Genomic DNA, 27,659 nt, shown 5'->3' on the forward strand with positions numbered 1-27,659 from the left:
ATGACGGTGAGAACCAAATGTGAGAACAGTGATGAGGAGCAGAGGGATACACACTCCCAGAGGACTCTCTCTATTTCTCTCTCTCTCTGTGTGTGTGCTAGAGTGCGCTCAGCGTGGTGATAGTTTGTATGGGGGAGTTCGTTGTGTTAGTTATGTTTTGGGGCATGGACTTATCTCTGAAAGCCTTTGTTTTGTAAACAGGCAGCATGAAGGGCACCTTATCAGTCTCCTAGAAGGCCATTCACCTGAGGACAGGAGAGAATGCATACACCATATTATTTCAGTTTTGCAAAATGTATCATGTAGGTTAGCAAAGCAATGTTTTGGAGGTACTGCTGTGTCTGATGAGTGTGTCTATTGATCTGTTTCTAGATTGGCACTGTGTGTGTGTGTGTATCTCCTATTATCTGTGATGTTGTGTGTTTGCACATCAGACAGGTGCAGCTGTGGACCCACAGTAAACACCTGTGGGTCTGTCAGTGTGTGAGGTCACGTGTGCCTTGGACTGTGTTTGAGGAGCTCATTCTCACTAGTATTCCCGACGAGTTTTCCAGAGTCTCTCTCTCTCACACACACACACACACACCAGAACAGAGACAGGGTGCCCAGGGATTGGGCTTCTCTACAGCTCAGCAAAGAGAGATAAAGCCAGAGAGGGACAGTGGAGGGAAATAATCAGATAAAGAAACACTATAATGACATGTTAGATGGAGAAATAAAGAAAGAGAGAGAGAAATATATACTATATATATATATATATATATATAGAGAGAGAGAGAGAGAGAGAGAGAGAGAGAGAGAGAAAGAGAGAGGGGGGGGGACAAAGACAAAGAGACCAGAGAGAAATAAAAATAAGAAAGCAAGAGTTGGAAGACATTCATGTTCACTCTATAGTGGACATTGTGTTTGCAGTGTGGATAACGGCGCCATGGACAGAATTTTTTTGTTTTCTATCCTCTTTCTTCAGGTAAAGCCGGATTTGATTGAATAGTTTGTTACCTCTGATTATCACACTGTTTGGCATTAATTCTAATTCTCTGTTGTTCTCATTAGCATATCTGTGATATTAAGAGAAATGTATTTGGTGTTTACATTTCAAGATTGTCATTAATTTGACGTGATTATCTTTAGTAGCAGTTTTTTTTGTTTTTTTAGATTATCTTTAGTAGCAGTTTGGTTTGACACTTGTTGAGTTCACTTATCCAAGCTACAACAAATGTAGCAGATATTTCCATAGCCTATTCTGTTCAAAACCTTATCACAGACATTGTAGCAGACAGCTTTCATAAAGCATATCGGAACATTTCAGAATTATTCATTTAGTTTTAATAACATTTACAGTAAAGATGTATCATATGTTAATCAAATGTTTATAAATCATTTTACATAATTTTGTTAGTTCTGTGAAGTGCTATTTCGTGGTTCATTGTATTTTGAATGGCAAATTAGTCTTCCTGGTAAAGCACATTGGCTGTGGCAGCATACGTCACTTTTGGATGATGTATGAAGTACTTCAGTGTCTTGCATTTGTATGAAAGGTTAGAGTGACAGATGTGTTCAGGTGTTAGTCTGTAAAGCGCACTGTGCAAGAGTAGGAGAGACAAAAGTGTGGTATTGAGACACATATGAAAATGATTGTAAAAAAAAAAAACTGTAATAGAGAGTTGTTTACTTTACTTTAAGTATAACTGCAAACATGCCAAGCTTACCAGACCACGCAACTTCCTCATTTCTGTATTTACAGTAAACACAGATACTAGACTGGTTTGTTTTCTCATAAGTTGTTCCACCACATTTCTTTTCCAGAATAAGTGTGTTATAATCCCCCCCCCCCCCCCCCCCACACACACACACACACACATACACGCACACACACACGCACACACACACACACACACACACACACACACATATTACACACAAAACCCACAGTTGCTCACACAAAATGCAAAATGCCTCAAGTCTCCAGCAGAATGACACATAACATTCAAAATGTCATAAATACCTTTCTAAAGCAAACATTTGCCTCACATTATAAACACTTTTGTCATAATACAGTTTTTTTCAAATGCTTACACACTAAATCTTTGCTTGTCACACAATTTTCTAAACATGTCTTCCAAACATCATAACCCGACACCAAATCTGCAAAACCATACACTAATTCTCAGTGTTTGACTCAGTTTTCAATTGACTAAAACACATTTTGCAAAACACCACACACAATTTTCTACTTAACACACAAAAATCGAACAGGAAGTAACTTGATTTCATTTTTCAAACACAACCCATCAAAATGCCACACTAAATCACCAGTGCTTCACTCTCTCTTCACATGCGTAAACACTAATTACTTTACGGAACACCATCCAATAATTGCCTTAGTATAGGTCTATGAATAGATGTAGTCTCTATATAGGTATGGACCCTTTCAATCTGCTCCTAGAGGATTTCCGGTTGAAATATTCAGAACCAATGCTGATACTTTGAAAATTACAGTAATCAGACTTTAGCTTACAGTAATGTTCTACAAAAAGTTGACTTTAAAGTTTTTTACAACTGTTTACACACGTTTTCAAAACTCTGTGTCTATTTTTCAAAACTCCACACACAAAACCCACAGCTGCTCACACAAAATGCAAAATGCCTCAAATCTCCAGCAAAATGACAAACAACAATCAAAATGTCGCAAACACATCTTTAAACCAAACATTCGCCTCACATTACAAACACTTTTTTCAAAAATATGACATTTTGGATACATCATGTACACACTGTTGCTCAAAACCTAAAGCTCTTCTGTCTTAGGCTTTCTATAGCCTATGTATTTCCATACAACAGTGAAAGTTACGGTATCAACAAAGAGAAGTTAAAAATACACAGTAAAAATGCAAGCAATATTGAAACCAAAAATAGTGATTTTTCACAAATAAGTTGCTGTTGCGAATACAGTATTTTACAGCTAACAAGAAAAAAAGAAAAGCAGAATACAGTGACCATCAGATGTACATGGAGTTTTGAAAACACTGATTTTGCCTACAGTGTAAGACGGAAATGACTCCATACTATCAAATTGCTTTGCTTTTTCCAAAAACAAGTGTGTGTGTGTGTGTGTGTGTGTGTGGGGGGGGGGGGGTCGTGTACAGTATGTATATAGACCCTCTCAACTGCAGAAACAAACAATCCTAAGCGTTCCTAAGGCATTTCTGGAGGCACAGAAAAATGTATTGAACTAATGGTACTGTAACATGGGGACAAACAAAAATAGAGTAAAAAGACAAATTTTACATAAAGTCAACTTTTTGTAGAACATTACTGTAAGTCCAATTACTGTAATTTTCCTTTCAAAGTATCTGCATTGGTTCTAAATATATCAACCGGAAATCCTCTAGGAGCAGATTGAAAGGGTCCATACCTATATAGAGAGTATATCTATTCATAGCCCTATACTAAGGCAATGATTGGATGGTGTTCAGTAAAGTAAAGAGTGTTTATACATGTGAAGGGAGAGAGTGAAGCACTGGTGATTTAGTGTGGCATTTTGATGGGTTGTGTTTGAAAAACGAAATCAAGTTACTTCCTGTTAGATTTTTGTGTGTTAGGTAGAAAATTGTGTGGTGTTTTGCAAAATGTGTAGTCAATTGAAAACTGAGTCAAACACTGAGAATTAGTGTATGGTTTTGCAGATTTGGTGTGGGATTATGATGTCTGGAAGACATGTTTAGAAAATTGTGTGACAAGAAAAGATTTAGTGTGTAAGCAGTTGAAAAAAACTGTATGTAAAATTTGTCTTTTTACTTTATTTTTGTTTGTCCCTATGTTACAGTACCATTAGCTCAATACATTTTTCTGTGCCTCCAGAAATGCCTTAGGAACGCTTACTGTAGAATTGTTTGTTTCTGCAGTTGAAAGGGTCTATAGGGCTATATATGAATACATACTGTACACGACACCCCCCCCACACACACACAAACACACACACACACACACACTTGTCTTTGGAAAAAACAAAATCAGTGTTTTCAAAACTCCATGCACATCTGGTGGTCACTGTATTCTTCTTTGCTTTTTTTCTTGCTGTAAAATACTGTATTCGCAACAGCAAATTATTTGGGAAAAATCACTATTTTTGGTTTCAATATTGCTTGCATTTTTACTGTGTATTTCAACTTCTCTTTGTTGATACCATAACTTTCACTCTTGTATGGAAATATAGAAAGCCTAAGACAGAAGAGCTTTAGGTTTTGAGCAACAGTGTGTACATGATGTATCCAAAATGTCATATTATAAGTGTTTGTAATGTGAGGCGAATGTTTGCTTTAAAGATGTGTTTTTAACATTTTGAATGTTGTTTGTCATTTTGCTGCAGATTTGAGGCATTTTGCATTTTGTGTGAGCAATTGTGGGTTTTGTGTGTGGAGTTTTGAAAAATAGACACAGAGTTTTGAAAATGTGTGTAAACAATTGTAAAAAACTGTATTTGGGAAAAATCATTATTTTTTGGTTTCAATATTGCTTGCATTTTTACTATGTATTTCAACTTCTCTCTGTAGATACCGTAACTTTCATTCTTGTAAGGAAATACATAAAGCCTATGAAAGACAGAAGAGCGTTAGGTTTTGAGCAACAGTGTGTACATGATGTATCCAAAATGTCATATTATGACAAAAGTGTTTGTAATGTGAGGCGAATGTTTGATTTAAAGATGTGTTTATGACATTTTGAATGTTGTGTGTCATTTTGCTGGAGATTTGAGGCATTTTGCATTTTGTGTGAGCAATTGTTGGTTTTGTGTGTGGAGTTTTGAAAAATAGACACAGAGTTTTGAAAACGTGTGTAAACAGTTGTAAAAAACGGTATAACATTTTAGATATACATCATGTATACACTGTTGCTCAAAACCTAAAGCTCTTCTTTCATGGGCTTCTATATATTTCCATACAAGAGTGAAAGTCATCTACAGAGAGAAGTTGAAATACACATAAACATACTGTACAGTAGTAAGCAATATTGAAACCAGAAGTAGTAGTGATCCCAAATCATTTGCTGCTCTGAAAACAGTATGTTACAGCCAACAAGAAAAAAGGAAGCAAAATACAATGACCACCAATTTTGAAAAAACTGATTTGACCAACTGATTTTCAAAGAAAGAATTTACTGACTACTATCAATTTGCTTTGCTTTTTCCAAAGAAACTATTCTGTGTGTGTGTGTGTGTGTGTGTGTGTGTGTGTGTGTTGTGTGTGCGTGTGTGTGTGTGTTTTTCGGGGAGGGCAGTTGGCCGTGCATATTCATAGGCATATAGACCCTTTCAACTGCAGAAACAAACGTGCATTCCTTAAGCATTTCTGAAGGCACAAAAACAACATTGAGCTAATGGTAACTTGGGGACAAAAGACAAGTTTTACGTAAAGGCGATGTTTTGTACAATATGCTAAAGTCCAATTAATTTTCATTTCAAAGTATCTGCATTGGTTCTGAACATTTCAACCATAAATCCTCTAGGAACAGGTTGAAAGGGTCTATACCTATATTCAGTATAGAGTATATCTATTCATAGACCTATAAGTCAATGATTGGATGGTGTTCAATAAAGTAATGAGAGTTTGTACATTGAGGATTCAGTGTGAATAAATGGTGAATAAGTGGCATTTTTGCAAGTTACTTCCTGTTAGATTTTTGTGTAGTGTTTTGCAAAATTTTAGGAAATTGAAACTGAGTCAAACACTGATAATTAGCGTATGGTTTTGCAGATTTGGCGTGGAGTTATGGTGTTTGAAAGACATGTTTAGAATATTGTGTGACAAGCAAACATTTAGTGTTTAAAATGTAAGCAGATATTCACAGATAATCCATCTTTCTACACAGATGTCCAGATGTCCCTGACAGTCAAGAAACACATAGCACTTCAGGACATTATGTTTAAATGCCTTTTAAATTGAAAATATTGATTGAGTAAAAAACAGTTCAAGTAATGTCTCATAACTCTCATAAGTAATGTCTCATAAAGGACTTTTCTTTTTGTAGGGCCTCATCCTATGCGTGTGCTGTGAAAGTCAGCCATTACAGTCAGCTGAAGTCACCAACACACAGCCATATAGAGGCTATATCAGACAGGTGCGGAAAGTTATGTTCAAGTGCTTTTGTTTGTGTATGTGTGTGTGTGTGTGTGTGTGTGTGTGTGTGTGTGTGTGTGTGTGTGTGTGTGTGTGTGTGTGTGTGTGTGTGTGTCTGTGTGTGTGTGTGTGTGTGTGTGTGTCTGTATATGGGCATAGCCTTTTATGAAAAAAATAAATAAATAAATACCAACCCCTCTTTGCAAAGATCAGTGGTTTGTAAATGTGATATTTGGCAGCTTGGGACATGTCCACAAACTGACTGTCAGTGGGCTACGACTGGCAGGGCTATTGAAAACACAAATCTAAACAAAATTCTCCTTCATATCAGATGTGATAGGCAGTCTTGCTTTGTGGTGTAGGTGATGCTTTATGTACCCTTCAGTGTCAAATCATCTCTGAGAATATTTTAATCCTTTCTGTAAGAAATTTGATTGGTGGATTAAAATAATGAAATACAAATGTGTGTGTATATGTCTCTCTGTGTAAAAGAAAAAGGGAAACATAGTAAGAATATCAGCTTCAATAGTTTTAGCTTATATTCTGAATCTGGTCTTTCCTCCCCAGCTGAGTGGGATAAACCAGGACAATCCCAATTTTCCAAGCTTGGAATTCCCAGCATTACGAAGAGGGTTTGTCAGGAGACGGAGAGATTGGGTGATTCCACCAATCAGTATTTCAGAGAATGACAGAGGCCCATACCCCAAATCTGTGGTGCAGGTATGGAGAACATGCACCTAAAAGAGAATGAATGAATGAATGAATGAGTGAGTGAGTGAGTGAGTGAGTGAGTGATGAGTGAGTAAGTGATACTGATAGACAGTGAAATGAACAAATGTGGTTGAAAATGACTGGGATATACAGCCCCCTCAATTTATCTTGGTCTCATAATGAAAACAATGAGGAAAATCCAACCTTGAAGGGAGGTTCTTTGTCTGAGAAGCAAAAATACCTGCTGGATGATCCATTCATGACCCACTTTTAGTACTGGCAGAATTTGTTCTGAAAACGTTAAGTTGCAATACAGTTGGACGTTGCGTTGGAACAGCTCCACAATATGACAGACCCTCCACCATATTTATGTAACACCTTTGTCTGCTTTCCTCCCCTCGTCAGTCAGTTAGCGCTCACCTGAGTATAGACAAAGTCCTGCTGTGGCCATTCATGATCTAATCAGCAATATCTCAGAAATACTTAGCAGTATAAATATATAGGTTTTGCTAACAAATGCTTAGGCCCCGTTGATGTGGACTCTAAGTGGGTTGCCTTAGAATGGTCTTAGTATGTGTCGTCAGCCTGACAGTGATCGTTATGGATTTTTTTCTGCCTCTATTACCACCGTGCTCACTGTACGTGGGGGCAAGATAAACATAGGTCTCTTTGTCAAAGCAAGTTGGTAATCGGTAATTTGCATTTTACAATGGAGTGCGGTAAAGTTGAATTTTGATGAAAAAAAGGCTTCTGTTAAATTTTGTTTATACGATTTCCTGAGGTTTCAAATAGTTTTTGTTAAAATATTTTAAGAGATATTCTTTTTCCTCAGAATAAATTTGCTTCCCTTCAAGGTTGAATGTTTCCTTGATGTTTTCATTGTGAAATTAAGATCACCAAAAAGTAAAGTTTTAGACAACTTTACCCGGGGTGCCAATGCCAATACATGCAGAGGATGTGACAGAAATATTCTTTGTGTTCAAACTTGTTCACAATTGATAAAAAACCTACCTGTATTTGTCTAGTATCAGCTTTCCTCCTTGCGTACAGCAGTGAGTCTGGCTTGACCAGTGGTGTGTTACCTGGTTACCTGGTCAGGTCCATCTTTACCCATGAGGTGGCCATCAGTTACCATATGAATGAATCAATGACTCAAAGGATAAATGGATGAATAAATGAATGATTAGAAAGGTGAATGAACGAATGAATGAATGAATGAATGAATGCATGAATGAATGGATGGATGGATAAATGAATGTCTACCTATGGCAATGAGTGGCCTGACCAGTGGAATGTCCCCTGGTAGATCAGGTCCAGCTATGCCCGTGAGGTGGCCATCAGTTACCGGTTGGTGGGACCAGGAGCCGACCAGCCTCCCGAGGGCCTTTTCACCATTGAAAAGCGCTCAGGCATGCTGTTTGTCACCAAGTCTCTGGACAGAGAGAAAACAAAGGAATACAAGGTGCAGTACCATCTTACAGCCTGTAGGGGGAAGCAGATGCACTGTCCTCACACCCTACATGTGGTCATACTTACCTCACCTCTCGTGACAGCTACACACGCAAGCCTCACTGATCTGATATAGCTTGCACTTATGTATGTGACCACACTGCCACCATTCTCTGTCTACACGAAATATAAATTATGTTTATAATGTAATTTAATAAAATATCCTACTATTGAGGATCATTATCCAAGCCAAAATCAATGTAGGTCTTCACATGCCAGATCCACTCCACAGTGGTGATATCAGGGTTATAACCATATCTCATACATGGAATACATGAACGTAATAACTGTTTATTATGAGCAAAACTGTTTGTGTGTGGATATATATGTGTACCTGTGTGTGTGTGTTTGTGTGTGTGCATTTTCATGTGTGTGTGTTTAGCTCACAGCTCATGCCATAGTAGTAGGCACTGAAGGAGACCGCCCTGCCGAAGCGCCCATGGAGATCACCATCAAAGTGCTCGACCAGAATGACAACCATCCGACCTGTACCCTGGGCATCTTCCAGGGCAACGTGAACGAAGTAGCCTCCTTAGGTGAACAAGAGGCTGATCTACTGTCTCTGTCTTAGTAGGCCACAGAGTACATGTAGCAGGAGGAGCAGGATGCAGCAAGAATAGTTGTCAGGAGAGATAGGAGAGATGGGTAGAGTAACGGACACCTAATTCTTTATTTGAAATATTGAAACCTTCACAAACAACACACATTTACTAAATATATTTAGAGCAACATCATTGTTGAGAGCTGTACAAACTAGATACATTAAATATGTTTGTATGTCATGTAATGTATATCACATTGAATCTAATCTGTACCACATTTAACCCTAATTTGACACTGATGACACTATAAAATGGTGATATACTACAGTACTCTAGGTGATCACCTAAACTGATTTACCTGTTCTCAGGTCAGCCGATTGTACAGATCAGGGCAGAGGATCAGGATGATCCAGAGACGGAGAACGCCATGGTGAGGTACAAAATCCTGAGGCAGGATCCAGCCCAGCCCAACGCTGAGATGTTCTCCATCAATGAAGTCAGTGGCCTCGTCAGTGTGGCCTCCGTGGGGCTTGATAGCGAGGTAGGCACACCTTAGCATGTGTAAACACACTCACAAACAAGGAGGCATACACATACATACACACACACATATACACACACACATACATACATATACATACACAATTACATACACATACACACACATATACACATACAAGCAGTATCTCTCTCACACTCACACACACATACACACACACACATACACACACATATACACACAGACATACATACACATACACACACATACACACATACAAGCAGTATCTCTCTCTCTCTCTCACACACACACACACACACACACACACACACACACACACACACATACACACACAACCAGTATCTCACAGACACACACACACACACACACACACACACAATATACACACAGAGTGTGTCCATGTAGCTGGACAACTAGCTGTATCTCCATGTAGCTGGACAACTAATTCTCTTAGGCGTGCTGTATGTTTTATTAAGTGTGCTTGCTGAAAGCCTTTCAGCCCTCTTTTTTGGCCAGCTCCTGCCCCTAGGCCTTTTGAGATACCGACACCGTTCTAACTCTAAAACGTCCAGTCAGTACCGGTGTAAGTTGCTCGAGAAGATGACGTCACTGACCCTTGTCGGACCTCCTGGATTTCAGCCATATTTTTGATTTTAACGAAAGCAAAACTAAAGTTTCACAGGTCACAAATCTTCAGACTATGGGTCTGTTTGAAACGGAAGATAGCTGCCTACTGCCTCCCTCCCTACATAGAGAGCTGTCTCACTAGACATGACTTTGGATTAAATGCATCTTTTAAAAATGAGCGTAGCACTCTAGAATCTTTGGTTAACACTACGGTATGACGTTAGCAAAGGCTTGACGTTAAACTAAATTAGCTTACGTAAGCTAGCAGGCTAACGGTATAAATTAGTTTTACGGCCGGCAGATATGTCAGACCAGACGCTATTAATGGTTACAACAATGGCATAATCAGATAGTAAATTGTTTATTTTTCATCTCAAATCTACAAATCTAAGCAAAATAATGTCACACAAATGACATTTTAAACAGATTCAGCAGCCATTACCGATGTCATCCTCCATGTTTGTTTACCTTTCACAGCTGTTTCAGACGTTGCCGCAAGGGATTATGGGTAGGAGGGAGCATGAAGTGTGCATTGATGCTGCCTCCAAAAGTGACCGTTATTTGGGAATTCTAAAATATCTTAGAAGGCAGCAGAATTTGTTTTTTCGGTTTCGAACCGCACTTGCTGCCTCGCTCCCCAGTTAGATATCTTAAAAGGCAGCAACTTTACCTGTTTCGAACACACCCTATGCCTCACAAAAGTTACAGAAAGGATTTTTGATTTTCGAAAGTGTTCACTCATCACAGCCAATTAAAATCAGTCGTGAAGCCACCAAGCAGGAAGTGAGTTCATGTCTCAGCAAGGCTTTGATGTATGAAGTCCAGGCTTGGTACATGGACTTGGGACCCCATCTTCAGGACGCACAATACATTTGGTGTCTTTTGACCACTAGGAGGGCGCTATAATAATAGGAAGTAGTCTAATATCTCAGCAATGCTTCATGTATAGAAACCAAACTTGGTACATGGACTTGGGACCCCATCCTAAGGGACACACAATAAATTTGGTGTCTTTTGACCACTAGGTGGGCACTATAATCACAGGAAGTATGCTCACATCTCAGCAACACTTTCACGTATAGACATCAAACTTGGTACATGGGCTTGGGACCCCATCTTGAGGACACACAATAAATTTGGTGACATTCGACCACTAGGAGGGCGCTAGAGTTACAGGAAGATAGCTCATATCTAAGTGACACTCATTTCTCAAAACAAAACATGGTACAGGGACTCCATTGTGAGGGCACACATATAATTTGGTGCCCTTTGACCTAGGTCTCGCTGCAACTGGCAACTTGGATCAAGTCTAATTCAACGCACCATATTTCACTATCTGCTCCCGTTGGTGAACCGCACCTAAGCAAGCACACTTTCGCAGGTCCTCGGAAGTGCATTCTAGTTTTACATTATTATTTGTATTATACACTTGAGGTGATGTACAGTATATTGCTTAAAGACAATTAAGCTTGTCTCTGGTCCTCCTCAGACCCACCAAGGCTACAGGCTGATGGTAGAGGCAGCTGATATGGAGGGTCAAGGGTTGAAGACTACCTGCACCGCCACCATCTCCATCACTGACAGCAACGACCATGCTCCCAAGTTCAGTCATACTACTGTGAGTACATGCGAGCCACACACACACATACACCTGCACAACCACAGTATTCATTGCTGACCATTTGCACATGGTCTCATGGCCTAAGGCCCCATGAGTCAGTAGCATTAACAACAATAAAGATAAACTGGATCTGAGCCTATCAGCCACCTGTCTATGCAATGTTTATTTTCCCAAGTAGGTGCTGCTTGTGTGTGTATGAGTGTGGGGTTGACAAATATATTGTGTGTCCTGTGGTACACACCAGCTACATAAGGTTTCCCTTATGTAGCTGGTGTGTACCACAGGACATACAATATATTTGTCAACCCCACACTCATGCAGAGATATAAAGTAACTAAGTAGAAATACTTAAGTACAGTACAGTATGAATGGGAAGTATTTGTACTTTACTTGAGTTTTTATTTTTCTTCCTTCTTTTACTTTTACTTTTTAAAAGAAAATGTTTACTTTTACTCCACCACATTTTCATTAGCAGTAGAAAGTTGGCTAAAATAATGCGCGTATGCCACAGCCACAGTTTCCATTCAACATGTTAGATATTTGCAACCCCAAGATTTTCTCACTTGATGTTATCACGGGACACAGCAATGAATGAAGACTAGCAAATATAGCTAAGACATACAGTAGCACACTGGCTTATGTAGACTGTTTTAAGGAGCTGAATTAAATTAAAATTCCAACTGTTGTTGTTTGCTTTTCATTAACAGCACTTGTTTAGGCTTTCAAAGCGTGTTTATGGAGTGTGATGGAGCTGTCTTTCTAAACATGTTGGATAAACTGCTTCCTTTTACTTTTATAGGCCTATAAAAGTAAAAGGAAGCAGCACTGAAAAATGAATGGCAGCCATACCTTTGTTCAGGCTTCAAAGACATTGTGTATGAAGTGAAGGCACCACGTTTTAAGGTGCTGCATGAACTTAATAGCCTACGCAGTGAAGTTCTGACTGCTTTCTTTTAAAAGCATAGCGAAAGGAGGGGGTTGTCACCCCACCTGGCCTTGAAAGCTTTTACTAGTACTTTGTACTTCTACTTTTAGTAGATACTTTACAACTTTTATGCTATGTTTCTAGATTACTTTTACATTTACTTTTACTGAAGTCATTTTCTGATCAAATATCTGTACTCCTACTTAAGTGTGGGTTTCTGATACTTTATACAACTGTGTGTGTGTGTGTGTGTGTGTGTGTGTGTGTGTGTGTGTGTAAGTAGTACACTGGCTCCATAAGGGAGAACGTTGAGGGTGGCGTTGTGGTGAGGCTCCCTGTGACAGACCTGGACCAGGCTCTGAGCCCGACCTCAGCCACCACCTATGCCATTGTCAGGGGCAATGAGAATGGCTTTTTCAAAATCAGCACCGGACCCAGCAAGATGGAGGGCATCATCACTTCTGCCAAGGTAATAGTACCATCCTCTCACCCATTGACTTTTAACAACAGGAAGCTGCCCACTCCGTTCCTGGTTATCACCTGCTATGACCACCACAGCCAAGGTGAAGCCACAGTCTTCTCAACACTTAAGCACAGTGTTGTATATTAGGAGGCTCTATGACAGGCCTAGGCATGATATGGCAGTGCCTGGTAAAGTTAAATGTCAATTTTAATCTTTAGTTAGAGTAAATCACTTAATAAATTCACTCACTTTTAGCTTAACTATTGTTTGGAAGAAGGGACTACAAAACAGTATCCCTCACCTGTTATATAATTTTACCTTGAAATATAAACAGATCATAAATCAGTTGATTAAAAATTAGGAACTGAAGTGTCAGATGTGGATCACACTTTGAAGGTGTTGCACTGTTTCCTTTAAGGGTCTGGACTTTGAACAGAAGCGTAAACACACACTTCTTGTTACCGTGGAGAATGAGGTTCCTTTTGCTGTACCTTTGAGCACATCCACTGCTACTGTCATAGTAGAGGTGGAGGACGTGAACGAGGCACCTGAGTTTGTGCCTGAACAAAAACTCGTCAAAGGAGCAGAGGACATGACTGTTGGTACTGTGATAGCTGTGTACGAAGCTAAAGACCCTGACACCGCTAGAGAACAAACAGTGAGGTGTGAATGTGCGCACACACACACACAAACACACACACACACACACACACACACACACTCTCTCTCTCTCTCACACACAGACACACTCTCTCTCTCTCTCTCTCTCTCTCTCTCTCTCTCTCACACACACACACACACACACACACACACACACACACACACACACACACACACACACACACACACACACACACACACACTCAGATAGACATACAGTTAATACACAGATGAATACACATCCACATATAAAGAGACCTTCTTCCATCATAACTACCTTTCCCTTGCAGTAAAGAAAGGCAGGGGGAGTGTATTTAGCATTTTTCAAACTTGATGTTCATTTGAAAGGCTTTATAAAAACCTTAGTTAGAACACATTAGAGTACAGAGTGCAAGAAAAATAAAATCTAGTAGGCCCTAATATAAGTCTTATAGAAAATTACCCGTTGAGAAATATCAAAGGTAAACTCAAACTACAATTGTTTATGGTCTCTGTATTTAGATTTAATGCATTGTACACACACACATACACACTCTATATTGTTTAATCTGATGTACAGATATAAGATGTTGTCAGACCAAGCTGGTTGGCTGGAGGTGAGCCAAGACTCTGGCCTGGTCCGCGTGAGGAATGCAATGGACAGAGAGGATGCGCTGGTCAAAGATGGAAAGTACACTGTCATCGTCCTCGCCTACGACAATGGTGAATATTACTGTCACAGACTTGCACTCGGTTCCAATTCATTCCACATACTTCTGTCAGTACACTTTAAAGCAGTGCGCTGTGTGCATTGTGTGCAAACTCACGTAGTGCATGAATTTCAACAGGGTAGTGTCATCTCAAATTAAACACCAACTCTGTGCACTTAATGGAAATGATTATTGCAACATTTACGTTACTGGTGTCCTCTATTTGACAGTAACATAGTCATACTTTGTCAAAACATGAACAGTTTAATGTTATAACTTGTACATAAGTGTTTAAAATGGTCCCTCCCCTTTCACTATGTAGCCAAGATAGCAACCGTTGAGGGTGAAAAGACCTGCAGAAGACCTGAAAAGAGTGCACCATCTGGGTACAGCGCAGTTTGTGTTGTCTTAATTATCTGTGTGAACGGACTTATGCACTCCAATGAGGTATTCTAAGTGCAGAAGTACATGGATTGGAACAGAGTGTTGGTCTGCTCAGCCACAGCAGAATTGGGCTGTATGTTCAACCTGCACAGTCACTGAAGAAACCTCAAAAGCTAAAGGCTATACGATTAGAATGAGACATCTAGTTTAATATTTATACATTTATATTTCTGGGGTAGTAAACTATAGTTGACTTCTCATGTCATCAAGGTCCTAAACATTAAGTTAAGAGATTTGTTGAATATTTTTGGTCAAGTGCTGTATTGGTCAAGTATTTGATATGCACATTTCATTTGGCAGAGGCTTTTATCCAAAACAACTCACAGTGTAGATAGACAATGTTTCATCAGTATGTGTGTTCTTTGACTCAAACCCATGAGAGGTTGTTAGACCCTTGCTCTCACAGTTGAGCAAGAAGAGCACATACGGTATCACTAGATACGTACAGTAAGCAGCTGTGTTGGGGTTTTACATTAAAATATTGCAAAGTGGTGCAGCACTTACCCATGATGTTCTTCCTGTTGGATTGCCCCACCCCCTCCCTGTGGCCATCAGACCTGAGCCCTGCCACCGGCACAGGGACTCTCGTGATCGAGATGGGCGATGTGAATGACAACGCCCCCCTGGTGAAGGAGAGGCATGTGCAGTTCTGTTCCCTCGACCCGGTTCCTGTTCCGCTCACCATTGTGGATGCAGATGGACCGGGCAACGCCGATCCATTCACGGTCCAGCTGACGGAGGGCAGCCAGATCAACTGGACCTTAATCACCAACTCCAGCTGTAAGACCAGATCCACTGACAAGTCAATGGCACTTTAAACAGTAAATTATCGAAATCAGTCTGTTGGTGTAAAGTAGCAATGCTATTGGTTAGCAAACTCATCAAGACACATACTGGTACTTTCTCTTGTACGTATGCATAAACTCTCTCACACACAAAGGCCTACACACAGTCTCACACACAGATACAGAGTCCCTGCAGAATGCGTTTGAGATTCCCATATGCATACACACACACACACACACACACCTGTCTAACCTTCCTATGCTCCACTCCTCTCAGCTGGTGTGGTGAGTGTGCGTCCCCGCCGGCAGCTACCCTCGGAGGATTACCTTGTGGGGCTGCGTGTGTATGATGCCCATATGCTAGCGCAGGACAGCTCACTGCAGGCAGAGGTGTGCCAGTGCAGCGGTGCCGTCACCAGCTGCTTCCACCCGCTGCCACGCTACGTCCCCGACACTGCCGCCCTCTCCATGGCCATCCTGGGTGCCGTGTTTGTCTTAATATGTAAGCCTCCCTGTCTACAAGATCACAGAGACAGATGAGTTCATACTGCTGTAGCTAAAATACTAAAGACCTCCTGTCTACACTATCAGAGAGAGATGAGAGAGTTAAAGCTCAGATGTGAGTTCAGACTGCTGTAGCTGAAAGATCAAAGCCATCCTGACTTTTGGTTCATGAGAGAATTCTCACAGAGAACATTTTGACATGAGTGTTTCATTCTGTAAAACATCTGATAATTTCTGCTACTTGGATACTTGGTTGTATCAATTGTATGTAGTGTATTGACATTTTGACAAAATGAACCCTGGTTTCGAAATTATGCTAAAGCAATTGAACAGCACTGTGAAGCTTTCTGTGATAAGCTTACATTTTAGACATTACTGTCAGGCTGTCTGCTACTGTAAGTAAACAAATTATGCTCTTAGAAGAAAACAGTGTGTTCACAGAGTGGACCGTGCACCCAAACTGTTGATGATATAAATAACTGCTGCTAGTCCTGGGACAACTCACCTTAAATGACCCCTGTCCCTATTACCCAGTGCTGCTGCTCCTGTTGATATTCTTCATCAAGAGGAGGAAGAGGGAGAAACAGGAAGTCCTTCTGCCAAAGGAGGAAGTGCGAGACACACTCATCTTTTACAACGAGGAAGGTGGAGGGGAGGACGATCAGGTGAAGCAACAGACACAACCAATCACATTCAACAGCATAAACACAACAATACATTATATGATGTATTCAATCTGTCATAAAACTTAACAAGAATGGAACCATTCACTGTGTTCTTTTGATGTGTTTGTGTGTGTGTGTGTGTGTGTGTGTGTTTGTGTGTGTGAATGTGTATGTGTGTGTGTGTGTGTGTGTGTGTGTGTGTGTGTGTGTGTGTGTTTCACAGGAGTATGACCTGAGCCAGTTGCACCGTGGGCTTGATAACCGACCTGAGGTGGTGTGTACTGATGTGGTCCCCACACTCATGCCCTCTCTACCCTATAGACTGAGACCAGAAGAGAACGAGGAGATTGGGAGCTTCATCAATGATGTACGTCATCTGTCACTGTGTGCATGTGTGTGTGTGTGTGTGTGTTTCTTTTTCAATTCAAATTCAAATAGAGACTGCAAAGACACACCTCCTGTATTTCAAAAACATCTGTGTGTGTGTGTGTGAGTGATTGTATGAGGTGTAATCAATTTTACTTTATTCAGTAGTATTCACCGTCCCCTGTGTCTGTCCTCTCCCCCAGAACCTGGCGGCTGCAGACGGTGACACGACGGCGCCCCCCTTTGACTCGCTGCTGGTGTTTGACTATGAGGGGGCGGATTCCATCTGCGGCTCTCTCAGCAGCCTGCAGTCCAGCAGCTCCGACAGAGACCAGGACTACGAGCACCTGCAGCATTGGGGCCCGCACTTCAGGAAGCTCGCCGACATGTATGGAGGAGGCGAGGATGACGACGACGACGAGACATTGCCCGGGAGGAAGGAGTGGGTCTGAGGTGTGATCGGAGCTGAGTGTACCAAACCACATCTGACCAACAGGACCTCCACTCCACTGTGGGTGCCTTTCCCAAAAGTGTAGTTGAACAAACAGAATTTTTAACTGATAGATAATTTGTATCTAGTACATAGTACTTTGTTTCCACAGTGGTTGTTCAACAAGGCTTTTGGGAAAAGCAGTCTTGACTGACACTGAGACCCTCATGACCATTACCCTGATCTGTGACAAACTCTACTGGACTACACACTTGACTGGCACTGAGGTCCTTACAATGGGCACTGCATTATCTTTATAGTAAACAGGAATATATATGTAGGCCTAATACAGAACTTTCTCAAAGATATTACTGAGCTACAGTCTACATTAGGAAATTGATGCATTAAGCAATTCATTTTGGGTTCCACGTGGTTTTAGTGACAAAGAAAATAGCTTTTAGTGACTATGGAGGATTGACGTGTATTGTTTTTGTTCAGCGTAAATAGATAGCCTGATAAGGACAAATATACTCAACATTCCAGCACATTCTGTCCTGTCATGACCAGTGTTGGGAGTAATGCATTAAAAAGTAATGTAATTACAGTAATGGATTGTTTTTTGCTGTAATGCAGTAATGTAAGGCATTACCAATACAATTTCAGTAATATTTTACTCGGTACAATTCTCAGTAACTGAAGTTACTTTTTTTTTAATCCAAAATTGAGAAATGCTCAATTGGCACCAAAGAAGATTATCCAAGAATTAAAAAAAGTAATCTATGCTGGTCCTGGAATTTGATTGCCTTGTTTAGATGACTCTACAGTAGAAAGGGAATTTGAGTTATCTCTGCCATTCATGCAACAGATCAAACATGGTTAGGCTATACTTTTTATTTCAAGCAGTGAGATAAACTAAAATGTTGCTTTTACAGACAAAGATCGTAGTCATTATTCTCAAACTATTTGCATTAAGTCTACACCACTGTAAGTGGAAGGAAAGGCAACCAGCAATGATGAGAACCATTTAAAGTCAACATACAATTTCACTATGGCTATATTTTACTATATTAAGTTGTGAGTGACCTTTGGCCTTTGGGGCCTACATTGTCCCATGAGCCATAACTGCAACCATTATATTGTTCTTTTGTTAGCCTTAAGCCTAGCTCAGTCATTATGCCATACCACATCACCTCCTGCCGTGTAATAAGCCGCATTGAACACATGAAGATCTACTGAGAACACCAAATCCATATTTCCTGTTATTTTGGTGAAAGTAATGTAAACGTAGTGTAATGCCTTACAATTCAAAGACAGTAATATTGTAATGTAACAAATTACTTTGAGATGACAGTAACAAGTAATAAATAATGCATTACGCTTTTGAAGTAACTTGCCCAACACTGGTCATGACATTGGGCCAAAACAGTTTGTGTTGCCAAAGCTGTGCCTTACCTGTTTCAGAGGGAAATTAGAAGATTAGATTATTTTTTATACTCAATATTTATGTACAATTTGCATGAGTGTTACTGTAATGTGCAGGACAGTTTTTGTAGTTGTTTTATCAACATGTTAATGGGTACAGTGTTATGCTTTAGCGGAAATGCTACACATGTTTTTTTGTTAAAACTAAGGATAAAAAAATCATTTTAATTTGTGAATAGATCTAATAATGAAAGTGCTCATTCAAAGAATGAAAGTAAATAAAGCTATTTTCATGGGTGAATTAACATCTGGAGGTTGCATCCATAAACCTGTCAGAAAGTTAAGACTGATCTAATTTTAAATAATTAGGCCTACATTATTTACTGTAAACATTTCCCCCTAGAAAGGGATGGAAGGAAGTTTCCTCAAAACTAACAGCCTAATGTTCCAACCAACCCTGGCTTATAAACCCCAGTTTCTACAGAGAGAGAGAGGGGGGGTGGCTAATTTCCTGCTGTTGCACATTAGGCCTACAGATCCTTACTGGGTGTGGACTGAGGGGACATGTGTAGAACATTCACTGATGCAGAAAATCTACCTAGATTTGGTCAAACATCTCATTTTAAATGAGAGGCCTGTCCGCGTCATTTAACAAAGATAGCCTCACCTCCGTATGCCACCTTGTGCGGAGTCTAACATAAGCATAAAGTAGCAAGTAATATGGCCTAAGTAAGTTTAAAGGTAGGCCTATGTGTTTGAAAACACTTCGGCTACTCAGAGGTCGAAAATGTGCATTTGAGAAAAGAAAAAAAAAAACATCAGAAAAACATCAGGGTGGTTCGTTTGCTGAGACAACACCCGTAAAACATCAGGAACGTCTCCCGCTTTAGCTTATCACTTTTAAAATATGCACTTGTCTCCGGCCATAAATTGGAAAGCCCCCGTATTCCACCAACAACACACGGCTAATTAGTCTAAGAAATACAGTGTGTTGATAAGATTTCAAAACATGACACAAATGGTAGAAACATGTAGATAAGTCGCTACACTGTCCAGAAACGGCATGTTAAACCCCCCTTGCGTCCACTCAGTGTTCGGCTTCGGCTAGCCTATTAATGGGAAGCGGAATGTTGACCCCGCTGCTGGGTAGGGATGGGTTACGACGGGGAATAACATGCCATATAGCTGAACTGCTGCTAATCATTTACTGGCGACGTATCCGTAATTTTCGTCAGAGCAACAGTTAATGCAGGTTTTCCTACCTGTTCTTGCTTCTGCCGTTGCGCTATATCTTTCTTAAAAGAAAGAAACAACAAAATAAGAAACACATTTGAGATTTAACAATCAAGTTGGAATTCAAGCGCTTGGGCAGAGAGATGTGGATATACCCTATACGGACTTAATTGGCAGTGTTTAAGATTAATCTTTTCCCTCCTTTTCGGTAACACGGTTGGACTAGGTCTAATTGGGTTTGATCAACATCCATGTCCTCCTCTGTGGAGTAGCCTAAAACTACAGGTATTTGACCGTTACTTACAATCTATACCCTGGATATAGCCTACACACACTATGGGATTTGGAGCGCTGAGGATTGGATTTGTTGCTGTGTTGGTTCAGGTGAGACTCACTTTTGCTTTGTAGCCTACTTTAACACTTTGTAGAGCTACTTCATTATGCTTGAACTTGAAGTGGGGCAGTCATCAAAATAAATGTACACAACCTTTCTATTTTACCAACTTAATTTACAGAAATTGTTTTCTGATATTTGTTTTTGATCATAATTATCCATGGAAATTTTTCTGGGATTTGATTGGGGCATCTATGCAACACATTTTAAGTGCAGGTTATCACATTGGTGTGGTTTGTAACCTGTTGGAGAGGTTGAAAAGGAAATGATATACCATACCCCCATGATATACCATACAGCATATATATAGGATAACATTATTTTTATTTTTATTATTGCAGATACAATGCAAAATGGAAAAAAGTAAAAGTGTGTGATCACTTGAATTCCAGCTTTGTTATCTGTGAACAATGACAGTTTTAAATACGGTCATGTTGAAATTATATAGTAGAGAAGAATCTGTTGCATATTACCAGATCACCAAATTCATGATGATCACCAGCTGCTGATCATCATTAGTAAGGGTGTTTGATCTTGCAAAAATCAGTAACAGTAGCCTAACTAAAGACAAACTTTACAATTGAGTCTATCCTGAAAGGTTAAAAAAGCTATAAAAGAATTACACAAAATTAAATAAAGAATTTGAAAGAATGGTAATTCAGAAGTTTAGCTTATGTGTTGTTTTTATTAGTTAAATTATTTAAAAGATGCTTGACACTTGGATTGAAGACATGCACAGCACAGTGTGCTTTTGTTTTAATGCTTGCTGTTGTAAACAAGATAAGGTAAATTATATAATCATGACATCATGCTTCAGCTGCATAAATTCATATAATCCAGGAAGAATACAGAAAGTAAAAGTGTGATCACCTTGAAATTACACCAGTATGTAGACATGACAACCCATCTTCATCAAAACTACCTGAATTGTTACAATAAGGATTATATGTTCTAGAGAAGGAAACCATTCTTTTATATTACCTTCAGAGATGTGCAAAGACAATTATAATTCTTTATTTGTATTCTTTATTTTAACTAATCTAAACCTAAAGACACATCAAATCTAATCTTTTCTATTTCTTGTTTGCTGTTTGGTGTCTCATCATCATCATCATCATCATCATCAGTATAACTTTTAGAGTATCTAGGGAATAAAAGTTGTAATATATACAATATCAAAAGACTTTTCAAACCAAGAGAATAAATAAAACGAAGACCTCATTTGTAGAACTGAACAATTTTCAGTTTCAGTATTTCTGTGAGGCGAGCGTGACGTATTTTGTTTGTCTGTGATGAGTAGTTTGAATTAGAATAGAGTATATGTTACATACATTTATTTTGGTATTACCATAGCGGATCAACAACCAAACCTAATAAATAAAACACATGCAAGCTAACAATTTTGGTGGGCACATTAGAGTTTGGCAGTGATAGAAAAAAGGATGTATTTTATATATTATTTTATATATTGCATATTACTGTATGTATTCTTAAATGTGTTATATTCAAAAACTTTGGGGGGATTTACTACCGTAAGACGTAGGCTACCCAGAGTCTGTGTAGGCACAGCAGCACTGTGTACAATGCAACAATGCGCTGGAGACAGGCGCAGAACACATCACATTCTGCACCCAGCCTGACTGGTTCTGTGTTCTCTCCGAAGACGGTCTGTTTCAGATGCAGTGCAGAGGAGCAGCAGTGCTTGCCTGGACCCCTCCTCCAGGACTACACTTTCAAAGTGGCTCAGAGGAACCTGCAGAAGGACCAGGTGGTGGGGAAAGGTGAGTGTCACCTGTAGAGATACCAGGCGCTGGTCAAAGGCAGCTCTAACCTGTCCAAGGGACAGGTCTTGGGGTAGGATGATCTGACTAGTAGAAATACCAGATGCTGGGGACAGGTGAGTCCATCCTGCACTGTGAGAGGAGGTGAGCGCTTATTCTGACCCTGATACTGAAACCAGCCTTATCTTGCCTTGATGCGGCCCTTGGCCTGTGTGATCTGCAGTGTGAGAACCTGATCCATTCCCAGGCTTGAATATTTGCAGTGTGAAAAAAGTAAAGTACGGCTGCTCCACCACACCCACACCAAATCAATTCCTAGGTTTGAGTATCTGAGATAATCCTGATCTGTTCCAAATTCTGTGTAATCAACATTGTGAGAAGTCTGGTTCTGTGTGGCCCCAGGGCAGAGAGGTTTGATCTGATCAGCAGCATAACCATTCAAACCACAAGTCCCTGATTCGGGAACTAACTAATACCAACAAATTCCTTGGTCATTTCTCTTTGTTGCTGTGACTGTTTTTGGTCCAATCAGCAACATAACTAGACAAACCACAAACCCTTGATGTGTGCACCAACAGATAACAACAAACACCAACTAAAATCAACAATTTCTTTGGTCATTCCTCTTCGTTGCTGTAGCAGTTGCTCTGGCCATTTCTTAATAAGAGATACCTAGCAGGCTTTTTCAATAGTGGCCAGTACATTACACTAGCAAACTTTCTCTGTTGCAACTGAGCAATTATATTAAATATTATTCGAAGGCTATTTTGATGCCTCATTTTGAGCAAAACCAAGCAGCTGCTCGAGTTTCACAGAACACATTTTCTGAAATAAACTTGTGATAAAGCAAGAACATAATTGAGATATATAAATTATTTTGTAGATGTGTAATAAAAATGTAGCAGGTCCCTGCATGGGTTACACAGTGAGTTCTCATGAGGCTCTATGCTTGATTGATATTTGCCCTCATCAACTAGAGGAATAGTTTAGTTCTGTAGTTTAAAAACTGGCATCATTTTGATTTAGAGTGGTGATCAGTCAGTTTCAGCACTTCACAAAGAGAATATTTGAGTTTGGAGTGATTATTATCAGTTAGTTCTGAGCCTGTCTGTACATATGCAGTGCCCCATATAAAGAATGCAAGCGTTGCTCCCTGTAGGCTAGACGAGTTAAGTGTGACACAGCGGCTGCTGCTCTCGGTTGTGTTTACCTATGCCCCTCTCTGACGGCCGGCTCCCTCTCATAGAGCAAAGTCTGACTCCACCACCACTACGCCTGGCCAGCACATCCCCTCCAATTACGGCCAGACTCCCCCAACAGCGCTCATGTGAAACTAGAGTTGGACTACTGAAACACAGATTATTAACCCTGTCATTGAGCGGTTGTACCATAAAACATGACAAACGTTTAGATTAAAAGATTTATCATCCCTTAGTCACTGTCCATGGAGTGAGTGAAACATACATTCTTATCTTTGAGTAGCCTACCCACAAAGGAATGCTATTACTGACTCAATTTTAGGTGACTAATAAGTTAGAAGCAGACAGATAGAAAACAGATTGACTATTTTAGGAAACATACCCCATACTATCCATGAACAAACCAGCTGATGAAACTATATCAAATTGGTACTCATTCTTGCTGACTCTCTCTGTCTCTTTTATGGCCTGCTGGCGTCCATTTTGTTTTCCCTGAGCTGAGTCCTTTGGCAGACACGAGTATCCATTATCAACTTTATTTCAGGCAAAAAATGACTCCTTCAGACAAAAAGAAGTGTGATTGCTCAGTCTGGGAGCATCAGTGTGCAACAGCCATCATTAAATTACAGAAACTGTAATTATGAAGAAGAAAAACTCTCTTGGTTATCATTGTTGTCCAACACTTCCTGATGTCCGTGCCATTAGCTCAGATGCTCTCTGTCTGCGCTGTCTGCTGGCGTCCATCTTGCTCATGCACCTTCAGTCCAAACCAGACTCCTCCGAGTCATTTATTTACCGAGGTCCGCGGGTGCACTTTACGACTGGACTTAGGACAGCTTCACAGCTACAGTGTAGATTAGGCTTTTATGGCCAACTTCCTTATTGCTTTACTACATGAACATTGAACTGTGCAACCAGAGACATGATGCACTGTAGTGCAAGAGACACTACATGGGCAGTGTGCCCCAGGCGCTTATGCCATGGATGAATACCAGGATTTTATTTGCAAGAATTCAGGAGTTCATTTTATACCCTATATGGATTTTTCCATCTTTATCCACTAGGTTGCTTATTACAAGAACTGTTGTTTCGTTTCGTTTTTTCCAAAAGAAGTAGCTCTGGCCTCTCTTTTGCAGTAATCAGCAGCATATGAAAGTTGTAGTTCTGGTGCCTGTCTTGTTCACACACATCTTGTTTGCACACGGCCACATTTCTGTTTATTGCAGCGGAAAGCAGATTTGTAAAACCAAGCCAAAATATCTATGTACAAAATATTATTACTCTCTCTCCTGGTCACAGTACTTGTGTGCCCATGATATGCCCATGATGTGCAATTTAGGAACATTTAGTGGAAGTTACTGTGATATGATTTTAAAAGTAAACAGTTCGTAAGTTACTGTGAGTGTACTGTATATGACCTGATTTGAACTCTTCCGGTGGGAGTGGGTAGGTAGAAGCTCAGGAAGCAAGAAAAATATGAGAAACATGTTAAAAATGGGTTTAGCATGTAAAATGAGTAAAATGGAAAATGTTACCTCATAACCCAGCATTTGTGTGTGTGTGTGTGTGTGTGTGTGTGTGTGTGTGTGTGTGTGCAGTGCCTGTGTCTGGCTGTGAGCAGGGCAAGGCATTGCGCCTAAACTCGACTGACGGGAGGCTGGTGGTGGAGGGAGACGGAACGCTGAGGGTCAGAAACACCCTGAGACTTCCTGCCCGACGCCACACCCTCTCACTCTTCACTTCCGGGTCAGGGACCGACAAGCGCTCAGTGCAGATATCTCTGCAGTATGACCCCCTCAGCCAACCACACAAACAAGTGAGTTTGTACACTGTAAAAGACAAAAAGTCAGGGCTGTCCAATTTATCAAATTATATTATGTTAAAATTACATGAAACAGTCTAGTTTTGAATTAAACATAACCTTATTGTGTTCAAATAGTCATTCGAGCAATACATTTTTTTAATTGAATCACGCAAGGAAAATGTATATACTGTGAAAAAAATAAAAGAGGGTTTGTCACAGTTACTAAACCACAAAACAAAATTAATCAAGGTCATGTTTTTCTTGATGAAAATGAACACATGGGATACCTTGGTGTCACCATTTCATTGTCCCATGAGCCTTTGCAAGAACACTGAGTTTTTTTTAAAGAGGGTTATGCTTAGAGACCTAGATGACATATTCATGGAATTTCAAAGTGATTGTGTTATACAGGTGGCATGTGCTGAGAGTAGGCATTCAGATGTACTTAGTATTGCAACATCAATGTTAAAGGAAGATTACTTTGATATTTAAGACTTGTGCCACAGTATTCAGAATCTCCTCCTCTCTCCTTTTTATCCCTCCTTCCTTCTTCTCCTCCTCTCCTCTCTCCTCCTCTCTCCACCTCCTCTACTCACCTCCTCTCCCCTCCTCTCTCAGACGGACATGGCTCCCGCTCCAGTGGTCATACACTTCCCCCACTCCTCCTCAGGTTTGCACAGGAGAAAGCGTGACTGGATCATCCCTCCCATCAGTATCTCAGAGAACCACAGAGGGCCATACCCTTACATGTTAGTCAAGGTACAGGACTATTCATTTGCACAAGACTAAACAAAATAAGCAAATAAACTAAAGAAAACCGCTATAAACTAAATATAAGACCTCTGGTAGCACTTTACGGTAAAGGGAAAATAAATTAATTCATGATGTATGCATTACTTCATTCCTTTATATCTTATGAATCATCAGGAATTGACATGAGTTTATTGTCTTTCATTCATGACCTCATGCATGAACAGAACATTAGGTACAGTGGGAACATCATCGTGATTTATGATTTCTTAAGCATGATCATAATGATTACATGAAGTTAAGGTTAATTGCTCATGGGTCCATAATGTCTGTGGCCCCTCAACTAAAGTTGTGATTAATGACATGTGTTTAGAGAACTGCACAAGTTGTGTTTAAATCAGAATTTTAGCAATGATGACCACATTTTTTAAGAATAAATAATCATGACCCACCGTACCTAATGCTTTAGTTGATGTGTTATTCATGTATGAGGGCACAAATGACAAACTATGAACTCATGTCAATCCTTGATGATTCATGAGATATTAAGGAATGAAGTAATACATAAATCATGAATTAATTCATGAAATTGATGTACCCTTACTGTAAAGTGTTACCACTGTTGGTTAAACTTTAAAATGAAAATCATACTACATTCTGTTTCTAAAAATACTCATACATCACATACACCTACTCTTGTATATGATGCACATTGCTGTAGGCTCTATCACTGATACCTGTGATTCCATTCAATTAATATAGATGAATTTGGTTCAAAAATCATTTGGAATCAGTTTTATCTGTAAATATAATAATCCTATATTTTTTTTAATTTCATGTCATGGTCTGACTTATTCCTATTTGTTGGACAGATTGAGTCCAGTCTGCAGAAAGAGACAAAGGTTGTGTACAGCCTCTCTGGTCCAGGAGCTGACCAGGATCCTAAGGACCTCTTTAGAATCAGTGCTTCAACCGGCTGGATCGAGGTCACACAGACTCTTGACAGGGAAAGGCGAGAGGAATACAAGGTAAGGGAGAAAAAGGTCGATACACAACAACTCACCTCACAAGAGTTCAGGTCACAACAGTTTAACGCTTCAGGCATCAACACACATTTCTGCAAGTACTTATTGTACCAGTGAAAAGTTTGGACACACATACTAATTTATCGTTTCTTATCATTTGGGGTTTTTAAAATACAAGAAAATAAAGTTTTGAGTGTTAGATTTCTCAGAGTAGCCTTGGTTTACCTTTATGACTGCTTACCACACTATTGTGATCATGGCATCATCATGACTGAGAGAACTCCACGAGTGTGAAAAGCTGTCATCACAAAAGTTGTCTGCTTTGAGGTGCCATAAAAAATGTTCTCGTTTACACTATTTTGCTTACTACATGTGTTGTACAAGTGCAACTACATGTGTCACTTGTAGTGTCACTACATGTGTAGTACAAGTGCAACAGTGCAAGAATAAAGTCTACAGACCAGCATAAAATAA

General features: G+C 39.9%; 2 protein-coding genes across 3 annotated transcripts in view; both read left to right on the forward strand.

Annotated features, from left to right (window-relative positions):
* Positions 1–17,107, forward strand: LOC143109718 (B-cadherin-like). Its single transcript, XM_076272530.1, has 12 exons — positions 1–6; positions 8,134–8,289; positions 8,719–8,872; positions 9,247–9,419; positions 11,515–11,643; positions 12,927–13,040; positions 13,453–13,697; positions 14,254–14,396; positions 15,383–15,607; positions 15,890–16,114; positions 16,651–16,761; positions 17,103–17,107. The coding sequence occupies exons 1-12, from the start codon at positions 1–3 to the stop codon at positions 17,105–17,107; spliced, it is 1,686 nt and encodes a 561-aa protein (XP_076128645.1).
* The window catches only part of LOC143142588 (B-cadherin-like), a 22,316-nt gene continuing 11,713 nt past the window's right edge, over positions 17,057–27,659 (forward strand). For both annotated transcript variants that reach the window (XM_076303583.1, XM_076303592.1), the window contains exons 1-6: positions 17,057–17,148; positions 17,351–17,600; positions 22,290–22,407; positions 25,205–25,422; positions 26,029–26,169; positions 27,033–27,188. In XM_076303583.1, the coding sequence (XP_076159698.1) occupies positions 17,144–17,148; positions 17,351–17,600; positions 22,290–22,407; positions 25,205–25,422; positions 26,029–26,169; positions 27,033–27,188 (888 nt within the window). In that variant the 5' untranslated portion in view covers positions 17,057–17,143. The remainder of the gene's footprint in view (positions 17,149–17,350; positions 17,601–22,289; positions 22,408–25,204; positions 25,423–26,028; positions 26,170–27,032; positions 27,189–27,659) is intronic.

Source organism: Alosa pseudoharengus, unplaced genomic scaffold (genome assembly GCF_046254945.1).
Source record: "Alosa pseudoharengus isolate Yale_2024_CS ecotype anadromous, Long Island Sound unplaced genomic scaffold, YU_APseudo_1.1 YU_APseudo_1.1_scf_10, whole genome shotgun sequence".
Taxonomy (NCBI): domain Eukaryota; kingdom Metazoa; phylum Chordata; class Actinopteri; order Clupeiformes; family Clupeidae; genus Alosa; species Alosa pseudoharengus.